Source organism: Ciconia boyciana, chromosome 5, assembly GCF_034638445.1.
Source record: "Ciconia boyciana chromosome 5, ASM3463844v1, whole genome shotgun sequence".
Lineage (NCBI taxonomy): Eukaryota > Metazoa > Chordata > Aves > Ciconiiformes > Ciconiidae > Ciconia > Ciconia boyciana.
The window spans coordinates 13,568,593-13,582,063 of NC_132938.1; the positions used below are offsets into that span (position 1 = coordinate 13,568,593).

Consider the following 13,471-nt stretch of genomic DNA (forward strand, 5'->3'; position numbering starts at 1 on the left):
ACTATTCCTACACCCTAAATCTCTTCAAGACAGAATTTCCACTGCTTCTCTAAAAATAATTGAGCCTTACAGTAAGCTCATTTTCTGGTTAGAATTTTCTTCATTTTCCCTTGTTGTGATTTAGGTCATCACATCCACTTCCTTTGTGTTTACCAGAGCCTACAGGACAAGCACAGCTTTTTCCTTATCTCCTATAACTATGAACATGGCTTCTGCAAAACTACTGGGTTCTTCTTCAAGTTGTTTTTTTTGGTTTTTTTTTTTTTTTTTTTTGAGATAAAACAACCCCAGTTCCTTCACTCTGTTTTTGAAAGTAGTGATCTTTGCGTTGGTCTCCTCAGGACATCTTTCTTGACACAAGGTAATGGGAGCTGAGCCCAGTACTCCAGGAGAAGGCTTTCTAGCTCCAGCTATAGAAGAGCAATTCCTTCCGCTCTTACAGAAGGACTTTCCTATTTATATATCACAATGCTGTCTTTTGCACTGTGTTATTGCTGATTTACCTCAGCTTATGATCTACTTGAAGATGCTTTTCTGTTTCACATCACTTCCTCGCCTGTCACTCCTCACACTGTGTTTGTGAAGAGGATTATTATTTTCTTTGTATTTGTACCTGCTGGATTGCATTTTAGTCTTCAGACCATTTCTCCAATTTAACAACCTTTTGAGTCTAATCCTGTCTTTCAGTGTAACTGCAGACTTTCCCAGTTTGATATCATCAGGGATTTTCATAAACATGTATTTTACTCCCCAGACCAGAAAAATTAATCATCTTCCTTGTCCTCTAGTAAGCCACTGTGTTATTTTGAGTGTGCAGTCTTTTTGCCAAAACCAATACTTAGAAACTTTCTCACTTTCTCATGCATCCATGCCATTTATTGGTTAAAACATTTACCTAGGAAATTTAAGAGAGTCATTGGTAATACCCCAGGTCCCATTTTCCTCTTTAAAAAGATGGAAATGTGTATGTCTTCCATATATTTTCTATCTTCTCTGTGTTCTCAGGCAAGTATTCTACTAGGCTTTTTTCAAATTAGTTGCTGCTCCTCATGACATTTAGCTGAATATTGCTATGACTAGATGAAACAGTGTAATTTATCTGTACTACTCCTTTGCCTAATTGTATTTTCACCAACAATTCAAACAATGACAAAAAACCACACTGAACAGTACCTTTTTGACATTGTCTTTTCATAGCTTTCCAAGCTTGTTAGTTCTGTCTCAGAAATATCTTTCAGTCATGTTTTCAGTTTCTGATTTACTTCTAGGACTTTCAGGTGTACCAAATCTTTATTTTGTTGACTTACTTTATACCTTGGGTTTTTTACTAACAATTTTTATACTGTCATTGTGAACTCCATCTTTTTAAGGTCCCTCTCATACAAGATAATTTCATCCTTCAAAATCTCAGCAAATTGTTGTCTTATTAATTAGAAAGTTAGAGCTCAGAGTCTTTGTAGGTCTTTTCATCATCTGCCACAATCAGCACATATCCAATGTGCTGAGAAAGGACCAATCTGAGAAAGGACCAATCCTTTCTCAGATAGCCCCAAAGTTACTCTCTCTTTTACAATGAAGTCCTTTGCTTTGTATGTGGATGACTCTACGTGCTCTTGAATGTTTTTCCCACTTGATTCTCATGATTTTAAGCCATAAAGCAGACTCCCCTGAATTTTGTCTCCCTCTTATCACTACCTAGGTTTATGGCAGGTTATCTCCTACACTATTGACCTCAGAACCAATGTATGTAAGGCACCCCTCTTCCCTTCCTCTCTTGACAGTCCTTCCTAAAGGAGTTACACACTTACATTGCATTACTCCAGTCAAGCAAAGTACCTCACCAAATCTAACAGGCCAATTAAGTCAAGAGATCCATGAACACTTATGTTTTTTGCCAGTAAAATTTTCTCATCCCCAAATGCATTGTCCTAGCCATGTTCGGACCTCAAAAGTTTGGTACCAATCCCAACAAAAAGCACAAGTCCCTTTACCTATGTCAAGGACTTAATAGCATAAACATTCTTAGGGCACACCTACTAGATCAGAGCCCATATAAAATTTGTTGGTAAGAGATTCAGCATTGTTACATTCAGAGACCATTAACTGGACCAGATTGTGTACTTACCCATGACTCCACAGCTAAATGGTAAGACCATTTACTTGGAAGAAAAAGGACTGTACTTCAGTGGGTATTTTTTGGTGGGTTTTTGTTGTTGTTGTTTGGAGGAGGGGTGTTTGGGTTTTGGTTTTTTTTTTTTTTGGGGGGGGGTGTTTTAATCTTAAAGCTAGGTATATAAATACCATTCACTCTTGAAGAACTTCTGCAGGAGCTATCAGCAAATTCCTTCTGCAAAATATTCTACAAGTCTAAAAGAAGTGCTCTAATATAGAAGGTAAGAGAGAGGAAACTGAACCAGGTTCTCCTACAGTCTTATAAATAGGAGGTATTCAAAGATGTGTGTTTGCACAGCACGTATATAATTCAAGTTTATGTGATGCAAACCAGAATGTTTTACCTTTACACCATGGTCCACAACAGTATTTTCACACCCATTATGTATGCAAAAATATTGGAGGTACCTCAGAACACAACTCAAACTTCATACCCGAGATAACAGTGAGTGAAACAGTAACTTTAATTTTTATCATAAGTCAGTAAAAGGAAACACAGAAGTTTAATTTAAAAAAAAAATCCTTTACAAATATTGAGCTATACTAATCAGTCAATTCCATAGCCTCTGCTAAAATTAAAACTCTTTTTCCCATGCATGTATGTGTGGGGTGTCCAGGAATAATGCTTCTCCTAAACTGTTCTACTTCTAGGTATTTTATATCGATTTTATTCAATGCTCATGAAAATAAATAATATCACTCTTAAAAAGAGGAAAGTTCACACACAGAAGACATACTTGCATGACATTTGCACCCTTCCTGCACACAATATAGTCATCCTATTTACTGATTAAAGTTTACTTCATAACCAACATATTAAAATTGTTTTAATGCTTAAAAACCCTCTTATTTTACAGACAGACTTAACTACAATAATAAATTTAGATAAATGTTCTCAAGCCAAAAAGCCTGGTATCTTCAGATGCACACTAATGGCTCTTAGAAAAGCCCAGAGGTGCACACGTCCTCTTGAGACATGCTAGATACAGGAGGACTAGTTAATCCAGTCTTTCTGAGTTTAGGTTGTAATCAGGCCCCTCAAGCTCCCTAGGAAGAGCTTAATTGCCAACCAAATTGGACTGCCGAGACGGTTGTCAGTCCTTTGTATTCTTAGTGGCTTATAATTTTGAAGCTATAAAAATGCCTACAAAATCATGTCACCTGAGCAAGGGAAGCAGTTAAGTTTTCCTCTTGTACTAAGGAACTTAAAGAAAATAAAATACCACAGCTTTCTGAGCACTATTCAGTACCGAAGTTTTTTTCAAGCCTCATAGCTACCATAAACTATGGAGCCACTGTAAACTTCTTTTATACCAGACACTTACTACTTTCTTGAATGGATAAGTGGTTGACGCAAAGATGAGAATAAACATCCTCATGGGGCACTAAGCATCCAGAAAGGAGATCTGAAAAGGGCTGGAAGGAACTTTAGACTCCTGCTGTCACAAATAACTGTATTATACCATTTGTTCATTCATTATGTCCTACTGCATGATGAAGTTAGATTCTGCTTACTACTGGTAAAAGGTAATTCCAGAATCTGTTCTTACAGTCTAAGTTTATTAATGTTTTTGGTGACTCTTTTTGCAGGGCCTGACGCAAACCCAGAAGGTTCCCAGACTCCAGAAAAGATTTTGAGCCATTTCATTGCCGTTAACTTAATAGAGCAGCAGGAACCAATATGTCTAGAAAAGGCCTGGAAAAAATCACAAATTTGATTCTCTTGTGCAAGCAGCAGACATCAACTTATTGACATGGGGAAAATAAGTTGCAATAGCAATTAAAGGAGGATGACAGGAGAAACAAATGGGGAAGAAGGAGAATAAGGAACTCTGATTTTGTGCAACAAAAAGGTTAGCTTTAGTTTTACCAAGAAAAAGGTTAGCTTTCCCATACATGAATTAGTGTTTCAGACTTGTAATAGAGAAGTATACAATCACACAACACAAGCTGGGTGCAACTCTCCAGTTGAAAATGAAAAAAAATTCCCTCCTAATGTAGATACTACAACTGCCAAGTATGTGGGAGAGGAGGCTGAAGGGCAAAAGAAAATGTAAGATGCAACTTACTACTATCCAGACAACATCTCTGGGCTGGTTGCACAACTAAATTATTTTAGAATAGAATAGAGTATTTCAGTTGGAAGGCACCTACAACGATCATCTTGTCCAACTGCCTGACCACTTCAGGGCTGAGCAAAAGTTAAAGCATATTATTAAGGGCATTGTCCAAATGCCTCTTAAACACTGACAGGCTTGGGGCATCGACCACCTCCCTGGGAAGCTGTCCCGGTGTTTAACCACCCTCTCAGTAAAGAAATGCTTCCTGAAGTCCACTCTAAACCTCCCCTAGTGCGGCTTTGAACCATTCCCATGTGTCCTATTACTGGATACCAGGGAGAAGGGATCAGCACCTCCCTCTCCGCTTCCCCTCCTCAGGAAGCTGTAGAGAGCAATGAGGTCGCCCCTCAGCCTCCTTTTCTCCAAACTAGACAAGCCTAAAGTCCTTGGCTGCTCCTCATAGGACATTTCTTCCAGCCCTGTCACACTTTCAAGGACCTTCATTTTGCTGGTCAAGTATTTCTTCTCAAGAGCAGAGGGAGCTCACAGCAAGAACAACTTGGACATTTTTGGCTGGAAGGGATTTTTGCTCTTGATCATTACTTAACCTATGGCTACAATGACATGAAAGAAAACTCTGAGCATAACCCGTAGTTATAAGTTAGCCCTCCTTACAGTACTGTGGTAGTGATGGATATTTAGCATACATGTTTTATTTCTTTTTGTGTCTATGCTGATGAGAGAACATTTTAATTTCCAGACAGTTAAGCCTTTTTACAAACCTTTCTTTTCTGAAGTTTACATCCAATAATTCAAGTCCAAATTCTCCTACTTGGAAGTAACTATAATTCATATTGCAAAGACTGACTTCAGATCTTCCTCTCAAAATTTTAAAATAGGTTTGAATCAAAATCAGTAATATCTCATTACTCAAACTTTATGCACATTTTAACAAATATAAATCAGATAAGCTAAAAACCTAAGGTAAACAGATTTTAAAGTCACATGAGTATACACATGCATATATTTTTAAAGGTATGCAAGATGACACCGTAATGCCTGAAGATGGTTAATTTTTCACTGAATCACAGAATGATTGAGGTTCAAAGGGAACTCTGGAGGTCATCATGTCCAACTCCCCCTGCTCAAGCTGGGCCACCTAGAGCAGGTTGCCCAGGACCATGTCCAGATGCCTTCTGAATATCTCCAAGGATGGAGACTCTACAACCTTCCTGGGCAACCTGTGCCAGCGCTAGGTCACCCTTACAGTAAAAAAGTTTCTCCTTATGTTCATGTGGAACCTCCAGTGCTTCTACAAAACTGTATTTTTCTAGAGAACTATACAATTACAAACATTTGAATTGAACTGTCACATGACAAATTGCTGGTTATCAGCTGCCAGCTGCAAATTCCATAATTTTATATATCCACATACCTCTTCAAGCTCTCCTGAAGAAACAGGATTATCCTCGTACGTGGGGAAACGGCACCCTGCTTTACAACTGCAAAACCTGCTAGTCTCCTCACGTGGCTCCACTATTCTGCAGTTTACTTTAGAGCTCTCCATCGCCCTCCCATCTACAGACTCTTTCATACTGCATTCTAAACAGGGATCTTGGTTTCCTACTGGCAACATCCCAGCCGACTCTTCTTGGGAATCCAATGATGTTTGTGCACTCTTCTCCATTCCAGACTTTTTTAATCTGGGAAGGAATTTTCCAGATTCAAGCTCTGATTTTCCATAATAATGCCCTTCTTTTTCTGCATCTTCTTCCAGAGGTTTGAGATCTGCTTGTGGATCCTCAAATACATCTACTTGAGAAGGGACAGCAATACCTCCCTCATCTTTTTCTGACTCAAATTCTGACTCACTTCCACCACCTGGAGAAAGTTCAGATGCAGAAATCGGGCGAAAGTGAGTCCTTGGAGAAATCCGTATAGCCCTGTACTGAGTTCGATCAACACCACATATCCTGGGGTGTAAAACCTCACTGTCTGAATCAGAGCACAGAATTGACTTAGGCTTAAAACTAGGGCTGAAAGATGCAATTCCTTCTGGCTCAAACGAACACTCTACATGAAGAACTTGTGAAAATGGATTGTTCAGGTCAAAGGAAGAGAATGAGTATTCAAGCCCTGGTTCTTCAACTTGAAAGTTACTACAAGCTCCCAGTAAGTCTTCATGGAAGATAAAAGAAAAACCCTTATTTAATCCATTATCTCCACTCTTTGATTGCTCATTCTGTTCAAATGATACAAATGGCCTCCATAGTTGCCTATGACCAGGGGCAAAGCTATTACCTGGAGTCATAAAAACATCTGTACCAGCTATAGTCACTACATCAGAAGCTGCACATTGTAATAAGCTCCCTTTTGAATGACTAGGTGGCACCACTGCCCATTCTCCATCACTGTTAAATGTTTTGAGCTCCCCATACACACCACCAAGTATAAATGAGTTTTCTTTATCCTGGTTAACATCCCAAGGTTTTGATGGTGTAGTATAGTCACCACCATCTACTTTTGATAAATCATTTGAGACAAAGGCTCTCTTCTCTAAATTCTCCTTTTGACCTTCCCAAAGATGATACTCTGATCTCTGCACTGCTTTATTGGGCTCCTGGAGGGTTTCAACTTTTGCTTCTGTATCCAAACAGCAGCAATAGTTATTTACATCAGTTGCAAACAATTCATCTTCTATTCCTTCTATTTCTACCATCGCTGCAGAATTTCTGTCTGTCATATTTGTCCAAATATCTTTAATAACCCCTGAGCTGTAGCCATCTCCATGTGGACTGCTTTCACTACACCCTTGTGTAGTTTCATAGTCTTTACTTTCTGCTTTTTGTTCTAGCTGAATACCACAGACAGATTCTAGCTTAGATTTTTTTTTGAAAATCAAAGTGGGCATTTCTCCTAAAGTTCTAGCTTGTTGCTGGCAGGTTTCTTCTGGCAAAAAATCTAGAATTTCTTCATCTACATAACTCGAAGACACTCTAGGAACTACATAATTAATATCTTCTGCATTAAATTGCGTGGATTCTTCATATGGAATATTTAAAGTCTCATTGTCTGAACGTGTTTCTTCCGAGTGTGACCATGGACTACAGGTTCTTGTTGAAAGATTGGAACAGTGTTCATTTTCATCAAAGGCACTATTTTTGGTCCATATTAGCAATCTAGACTGTGTTTTCCCAATAATATTAGCAGTGCTACTAGAATCTGCATTTTCATTTCCCAAGTTGAGTGTTTCAAAAGAAAATGGTAAAACAGAGTTACTGCATTGCACTTCAAACACTGAAAAACAAGAGTTTATACCAGACCCTTCATTAATATCTGAAAAGAGCTCTTGATTGCCAGCAAGCATGTGTGAATTAAGCATTGTGCTGTCTAAGATGGGGGAGAATCTGATCGGAGAATCTCCTCCAAAACTTTCCCCATCTGCATCACCAGAACTAGAAGATGAACAGCACTCCCAAAATTGAGCTAAATTACTAAGGTCTTGCAAGAACCACCCTTCAGCACCAACAGAGCTGGTCGAATCTGTCCATATTGCACTTTCCCCTTGCAACTCCATTCCATCTAACACTATGCAACATTCTGCCTCAAAATCAGTTTTTTCTTTACTCTTTTGTCGAATCATATTTAAAATCCGACTCTCCCCTTGCATCGTATCTGAGGCACCAGGATCCAACATGGATTGATCAATATCCACTTCATAGAAGTGTGTTAGTTCTGACAGATGAACATCATCTAAATATTTGTCGTCCTCTGGTTGAGAACATATTGAGGTCCCAGCGAGGTCAATATCCTCATTTAGAACTGCAGGCATTTCTACAAAGTGACCATCAATGAAAGTACCTGCTGCGAGGTATGTTTTATGAATATTATTGTTGCTAATACAAAGACCATGCACGGATTCAGACAACTCTTCTACAGCCTCTGATGTTACGCCACATATATCTTCTCTGTTGCGGTATGTAGTCTCCAGCTTGCTTTTTCTGCTAAGAGGAACAAAGTACTCTGTAATCGGCTCAGTATACCACAAGGGTTCTTCTTTGTATTCCTTTTCATTTCTGCTGTCTAAATACAAATCTTTTCCATCGCTACCGCCAGCTTCTTTTCTTCCAATTTCTTTTAATGGCCTTTTACCTCTTTTGCACAGCTGTTTGATGGACCCGCTGCTACTGCTGCTACTGCTTCCGCTGTGGACTTTTCTATCAGCCTTTTCACCAGATTTCACTGAAAGCCTGCTTTGCCCATTACGCCCTTTTTTATTTCGAACCTCTCTTGTTTTGTGTCTTACTTTAATGCATTTCATTGATGCCTTGTATTCACCTTGATTACCACTAGAACTTGAGCCAGCCTCACTGGATCCAGATGACCAGGAGCGAGGACGCATCTTTCCCTCAGACTTGTGTCGGACTTGTTTTTTGTACAAAACAGGCTTCTCTTCAACAGTGTTGTTACTAAACTTGTTTTCTTTCTCATTTTTACTTTTCTTCTGCTGGGTTCTTTCCTGTACAGTGGCAGATACTTTACTACTTCTGTCTTTAGTTACTTCACTTTCACTATTGCAGTCCTTTGGAGAAGATGTATCCGTGCTAGTTGGTGGAGCAGTGGATGAAGATGAGGAGCTAGAGTAAGAGCATACTTTGGATTTATTCCATACAGTCATAATTTCCTGCAGGCAAACTGGCTTTTCAGAAAGAGGAGGAAATGCTTCATAGTACCTGAAACCAAAACAAAACGGTGACATTCAGATCGTAGAACTTTAGACAGGCATTAAGATTAGAAAATATTACTAAAAACACATCAAAACACCACCAATCTAATTGCCAAAAAATCTAGTTTGTTCTACATATGCACATGCCACTCATTGCACGGTTTATTTGACTAATAACAAAGGGGAGATTAAGATAAGCTTTAAAAGTGCTTATATTAATATATGTTTAAAAATATACTGCCAAGTAAAACAGTAGCAGTTTTAGGGAGCACTAAACTTCACTGTAGGCAGAAATTGTGGATGCTTAAAACAGTGAAGGCCTGACTCCAGATTTATTAGATAATGTAGCAATTCACTACAGTCTTCTTAAACATGTTTGATTCAGAGTATAAATGAGGAAGTCCTGAATTTAAGTTTTTTAAATTCTCTGTTGTGAAATGAGACACTATCTGTTAAGTTCTGCATAGCCTGATCATCCAGTTATTAAGAAAAAGCCATTGCAAAAAAAGATTAGTTCTTGAGTAGTTTAAGATGCTTAACAGCTTTGTGCAACAGGGACAAAATAAAAATATGGTTTTCTGTAACGTTTAAAGTAGCCTGTGTTTGACAGTAAAGAGATTTATACTGAATTGCATATATTTCAAGGAAAACCTATTAAAAACATTTGGAAGTCAGTTAAGTTAAATGCACATTAGCACAATCAGCTCCCTGAAGAAGTATCATCCATTTAGCAACACTTCTACTAGACTGTTGCTACCAATGGTTATTATTAACAGATACAGAAGCAGTCATATCTCCAAGAGAAGTCAATGATATAACTCCTAGGTACTTCAGTAACACTGGACTCAGGTAATTGGTAACTAGTAGACCACTTTGGTTATAAAGAGTTTAAAGGTTATAAAAGAGTTTCAGTTTCCCATTTCTGCAACAGAAGACAAAAGAGTTCTAAACAAGACAGGACAAAGGGTAATGGTTTTAAACTAAAAGAGGGTAGATTTAGACTAGATACAAGGAATAAATTTTTTACAATGAGGGTGGTGAAGCACTGGAACAGGTTGCCCAGAGAGGTGGTAGATGCCCCATCCCTGGAAACATTCAAGGTCAGGCTGGACGAGGCTCTGAGCAACCTGATCTAGTTGAAGATGTCCCTGCTCATTGCAGGGGGGGGCTGGACTAGATGACCTTGAAAGGTTCCTTCCAACCCAAACCATTCTATGATTCTATGAACCCAGGAAACTGATTATCTCTCTGCAAGTCTAATGTGTCAATTAATGCTGTTTTAAAGGCTTTTAATTTGTCCAGTTGACTTGGTCTTAAGGAAACTAAGATACAGTATGGTTTGAGTTCTGCATATAGTCAAAAGAAAGCAGTCAGGACTTTGCCAGAAATTAAATTAGCCCATGGTACCAAATGGTCATATAAGATAATAATAAACATATAAGATCAACAGCAGGAAAAAAAATGTATTTCTTAATATCCACAAAACTCCAGATTCCCCACTAAGTTAATTTCACTGTGTTAAAATATAGGAGTAAAAGGAGAAAAGAGAAAAGCATCTCAGATAATAATAATAAAAAACGCATACATTTCTACTTGATCCTTTGCTGTGGGAGATAAATCAGTCTCAGGAGACAAAGAGCCTTCTAACTTTTTGTGAATCTTCTCCTCTGTTTTGGAAGAAAATTCCAAATGCTTAACAGAAAAATTCAAATAGCCAGAATATTTTATAACAGTATTTAACAAAAAGCACCAGGATGTATACCTGTAATAGTAGTAAATTTCCATAAAACACTGTAAATAACAGAATAATTTATAGTCTGGTTATTATACATAAAGAAATTACAAGTTACCGTCCAAGATTCAAGTTTTCCACAGTTGTCTTATTAAGCCCTGCAAATTTCACCAAATGTGACTGGCTAGCAGCTGCATGCAACTTCATGGTTAGCAATGCCCCTGCTAGGAGACTTCCTATTGAATTTTCAGTTATTTCATATCCAAATCCTTATCTCCTTCTTGCATTGCTACATATAAAAAAAGATTTAAAAAAAAAAATCAAACTATTTAACTAAGTATTTTTATGAATGGTTGCATCTAACTTCTCATGTATTTCACTAAAAGGAAGTACCCCTGCAGTAGTTGCTGTGCTTTGGATGGATGTAAAGGCATATTTCCTGTGTGAGAGATTACTCTAAAGATTTCTAATTCTTTATACTAAAATCTGTAAAATAGAAAAGAAAAAAAATAAATCTGTGAGATACACACTAATTTTACTTTTTTTTCCAAAATAAATGGTCAATATCACCTTGGCTCAGTAAGAAAGTGTCACAGCACAGCACTATGAAATACTAAGAGCTAACTAGTAATTACTGTTTAAAAACAGAAAAAGGGAATGGAAACAGCTAAAATCATGCTTTCAGCAGGTAAATATATATCCCTTCTTTACTGCTATTTATACTACACGATAAGCATATTAATTTTACTATAAGTGTCAAAGGTTGCTGCTGTGCGCCTCAACACTTACGTGCAATGAACTTTCATTGGAGACACCATGATTTTATATTATGCTCCCTGCCCTAAGTTTGACAACATGAAGTCCCCATTATCATTCCCCTAAAGCCTGGAAATTTTAAGCACACCTCCCTGTGATGGCTATGTGGACGCTTTTCACAGGAATAACTAGTATATAACCATTTTGAGGCCAATTGGTGAAGAGCAATTACTCTTTGCAAGTATCGATACACAAAAGGAACAAAATCAGGCCTACTTTATTTTGATTTCTTGGGGGGGGGGAATATGGAATGATGCTGAATATGGAATATTTACTTGAAAAGCAGGCCTAGCTGGATATTAACAGTTACAGCTTTTCATGAGGAAAACTCTATTTGTGAATGGCTATTTCTTAGGTAAACAAAGCATACTAGTAGAGAATTGCTTAAACTATTGGAATGAAATTATTCAAATGCATTTTAAAATTGCGCAGCCTGTATTAAAAGCTACTAAATTAACAGCCTGCTCCCCCACCCCCGCATCTCAGAATGTTACACAGTTGATAAATACAATATATGGCTTTAGAAGTTTAAAGATTTAGTCCTCACCTTGCTTACTCTGAAGGTCTTTCAGTCTGGAGCAAAGCTCCTCCACTAACGTTTCAATCCCAGAGCTCTGCACAACAACAAAACCGGCGGGGGGGGGGGAGAAAACATAACTTACTAAAAACTTACTAGAAAGACAACAATACAGTAAACATATCGTAGCAGACATGTATTTTTCTTTTTGCATGGTTACTACGCATTAAAAAGCAACAAAAAATACTACTAGGTATAAATCCATTCCTATAAATACATTAGAGGTCAAAATGATTCCACGAAACATGTAGATACTTTCACACAGAGGCTTCAAACGACAAGTCACATGGTTGCATTACTGTATATCCAAGGTTTTGCAGACTCTGCACTGTCCCATTTACTGCACTATATCGCTTAGGATTTAGCCAAGAGTCTCAGGGCAAAAGTTCAAGAATCAACTGATCACTAAGATGCATTTTAAAAAGCTAAGCCTGACCCTTTTGGTTGCACAGTTTATACCTGTGAGAAAGGGACTGTTAAAAGATACAGAAAATCAGGAGCGAAGGTGAAAAGGAGAACAGTATGGAGACATATACATATAGGTGGCAGAGAGGGAGAGGAAATGCTTCCATAGTATCTTCATGCAAAACTTATCCCACAGTTTTGCCAGTTTACAATGCCCAGTTTTTTTTCTTTTTAAACATTGTGGTGTTTGCTCAGGAGAGCAGAAGGAAAAATAAACACAGTATTCATCTTCCCTATAAGCCTCTATTTTTCTCCTTTATTCCTCCACATAAACTTTCCATACACTCAAGCTTCCTTTTAAATCCCATTTCAGTGTTATTCTCACATGCTTCTGCTTTTACTATCTGCCTAGACTTGCAAGCAGTTCTAGATAAAGCAACAGCACCAGAACAGCAAAATACTGAAAAATAAACACACACACAAAATGGTACAATATATACAATATACTGCCAACTGTCCCATAGGAGAAAGCCCCGTGCTATTCTAATGGAATAAAAGTTGAATTCCAGCCAGTGAAATACTAAATACTAACCTACAGCCTGAAATGACCATTCCTGTTGGAAGGAAAACTAGGTGAGGTGGGTATAGATAATTGTGGTCCTAGTATTTCGATGCTCAGGGATCATGCTCAGAGATGACACTTTGCACTTTCCATAACTGCAAACAGAAGGCTGGAATCACAGCTAAACGCAGCAATCCGAAACAAGTGCAGAGGATGCACGTTACCATACAGCTGGGAATGGTAACAAGGGAGAATGTGCAGCTTCTCGTATCCTGTGTAGTTTCCTCAACAACAACGCCAGCACCTTGCCCCCATCATACTTGGAGATTCTGAGACTTATCCAAACCTCCTCCAAAATCATCTCACCACCTGAATTTCACATGATCTTGTGTGCATATAGTCATGGAATACGCATTCTCTC

The 13,471-nt window shown here is 38.1% G+C and overlaps 1 protein-coding gene across 6 annotated transcripts in view; it reads right to left on the minus strand.

The window, feature by feature from the left end:
- The window catches only part of KIAA0232 (KIAA0232 ortholog), a 73,560-nt gene that overhangs the window by 11,406 nt on the left and 48,683 nt on the right, over positions 1 to 13,471 (minus strand). For all 6 annotated transcript variants that reach the window (XR_012042817.1, XM_072863281.1, XM_072863283.1 and 3 more), the window contains 3 exons: positions 12,054 to 12,120; positions 10,544 to 10,625; positions 5,668 to 8,965 (listed from right to left, as the gene is read on the minus strand). Coding sequence is in view for 5 of the 6 variants with exons in the window: in XM_072863281.1 (XP_072719382.1) it covers positions 5,668 to 8,965; positions 10,544 to 10,625; positions 12,054 to 12,120 (3,447 nt within the window). In the remaining variant the exon portion in view is untranslated. The remainder of the gene's footprint in view (positions 1 to 5,667; positions 8,966 to 10,543; positions 10,626 to 12,053; positions 12,121 to 13,471) is intronic.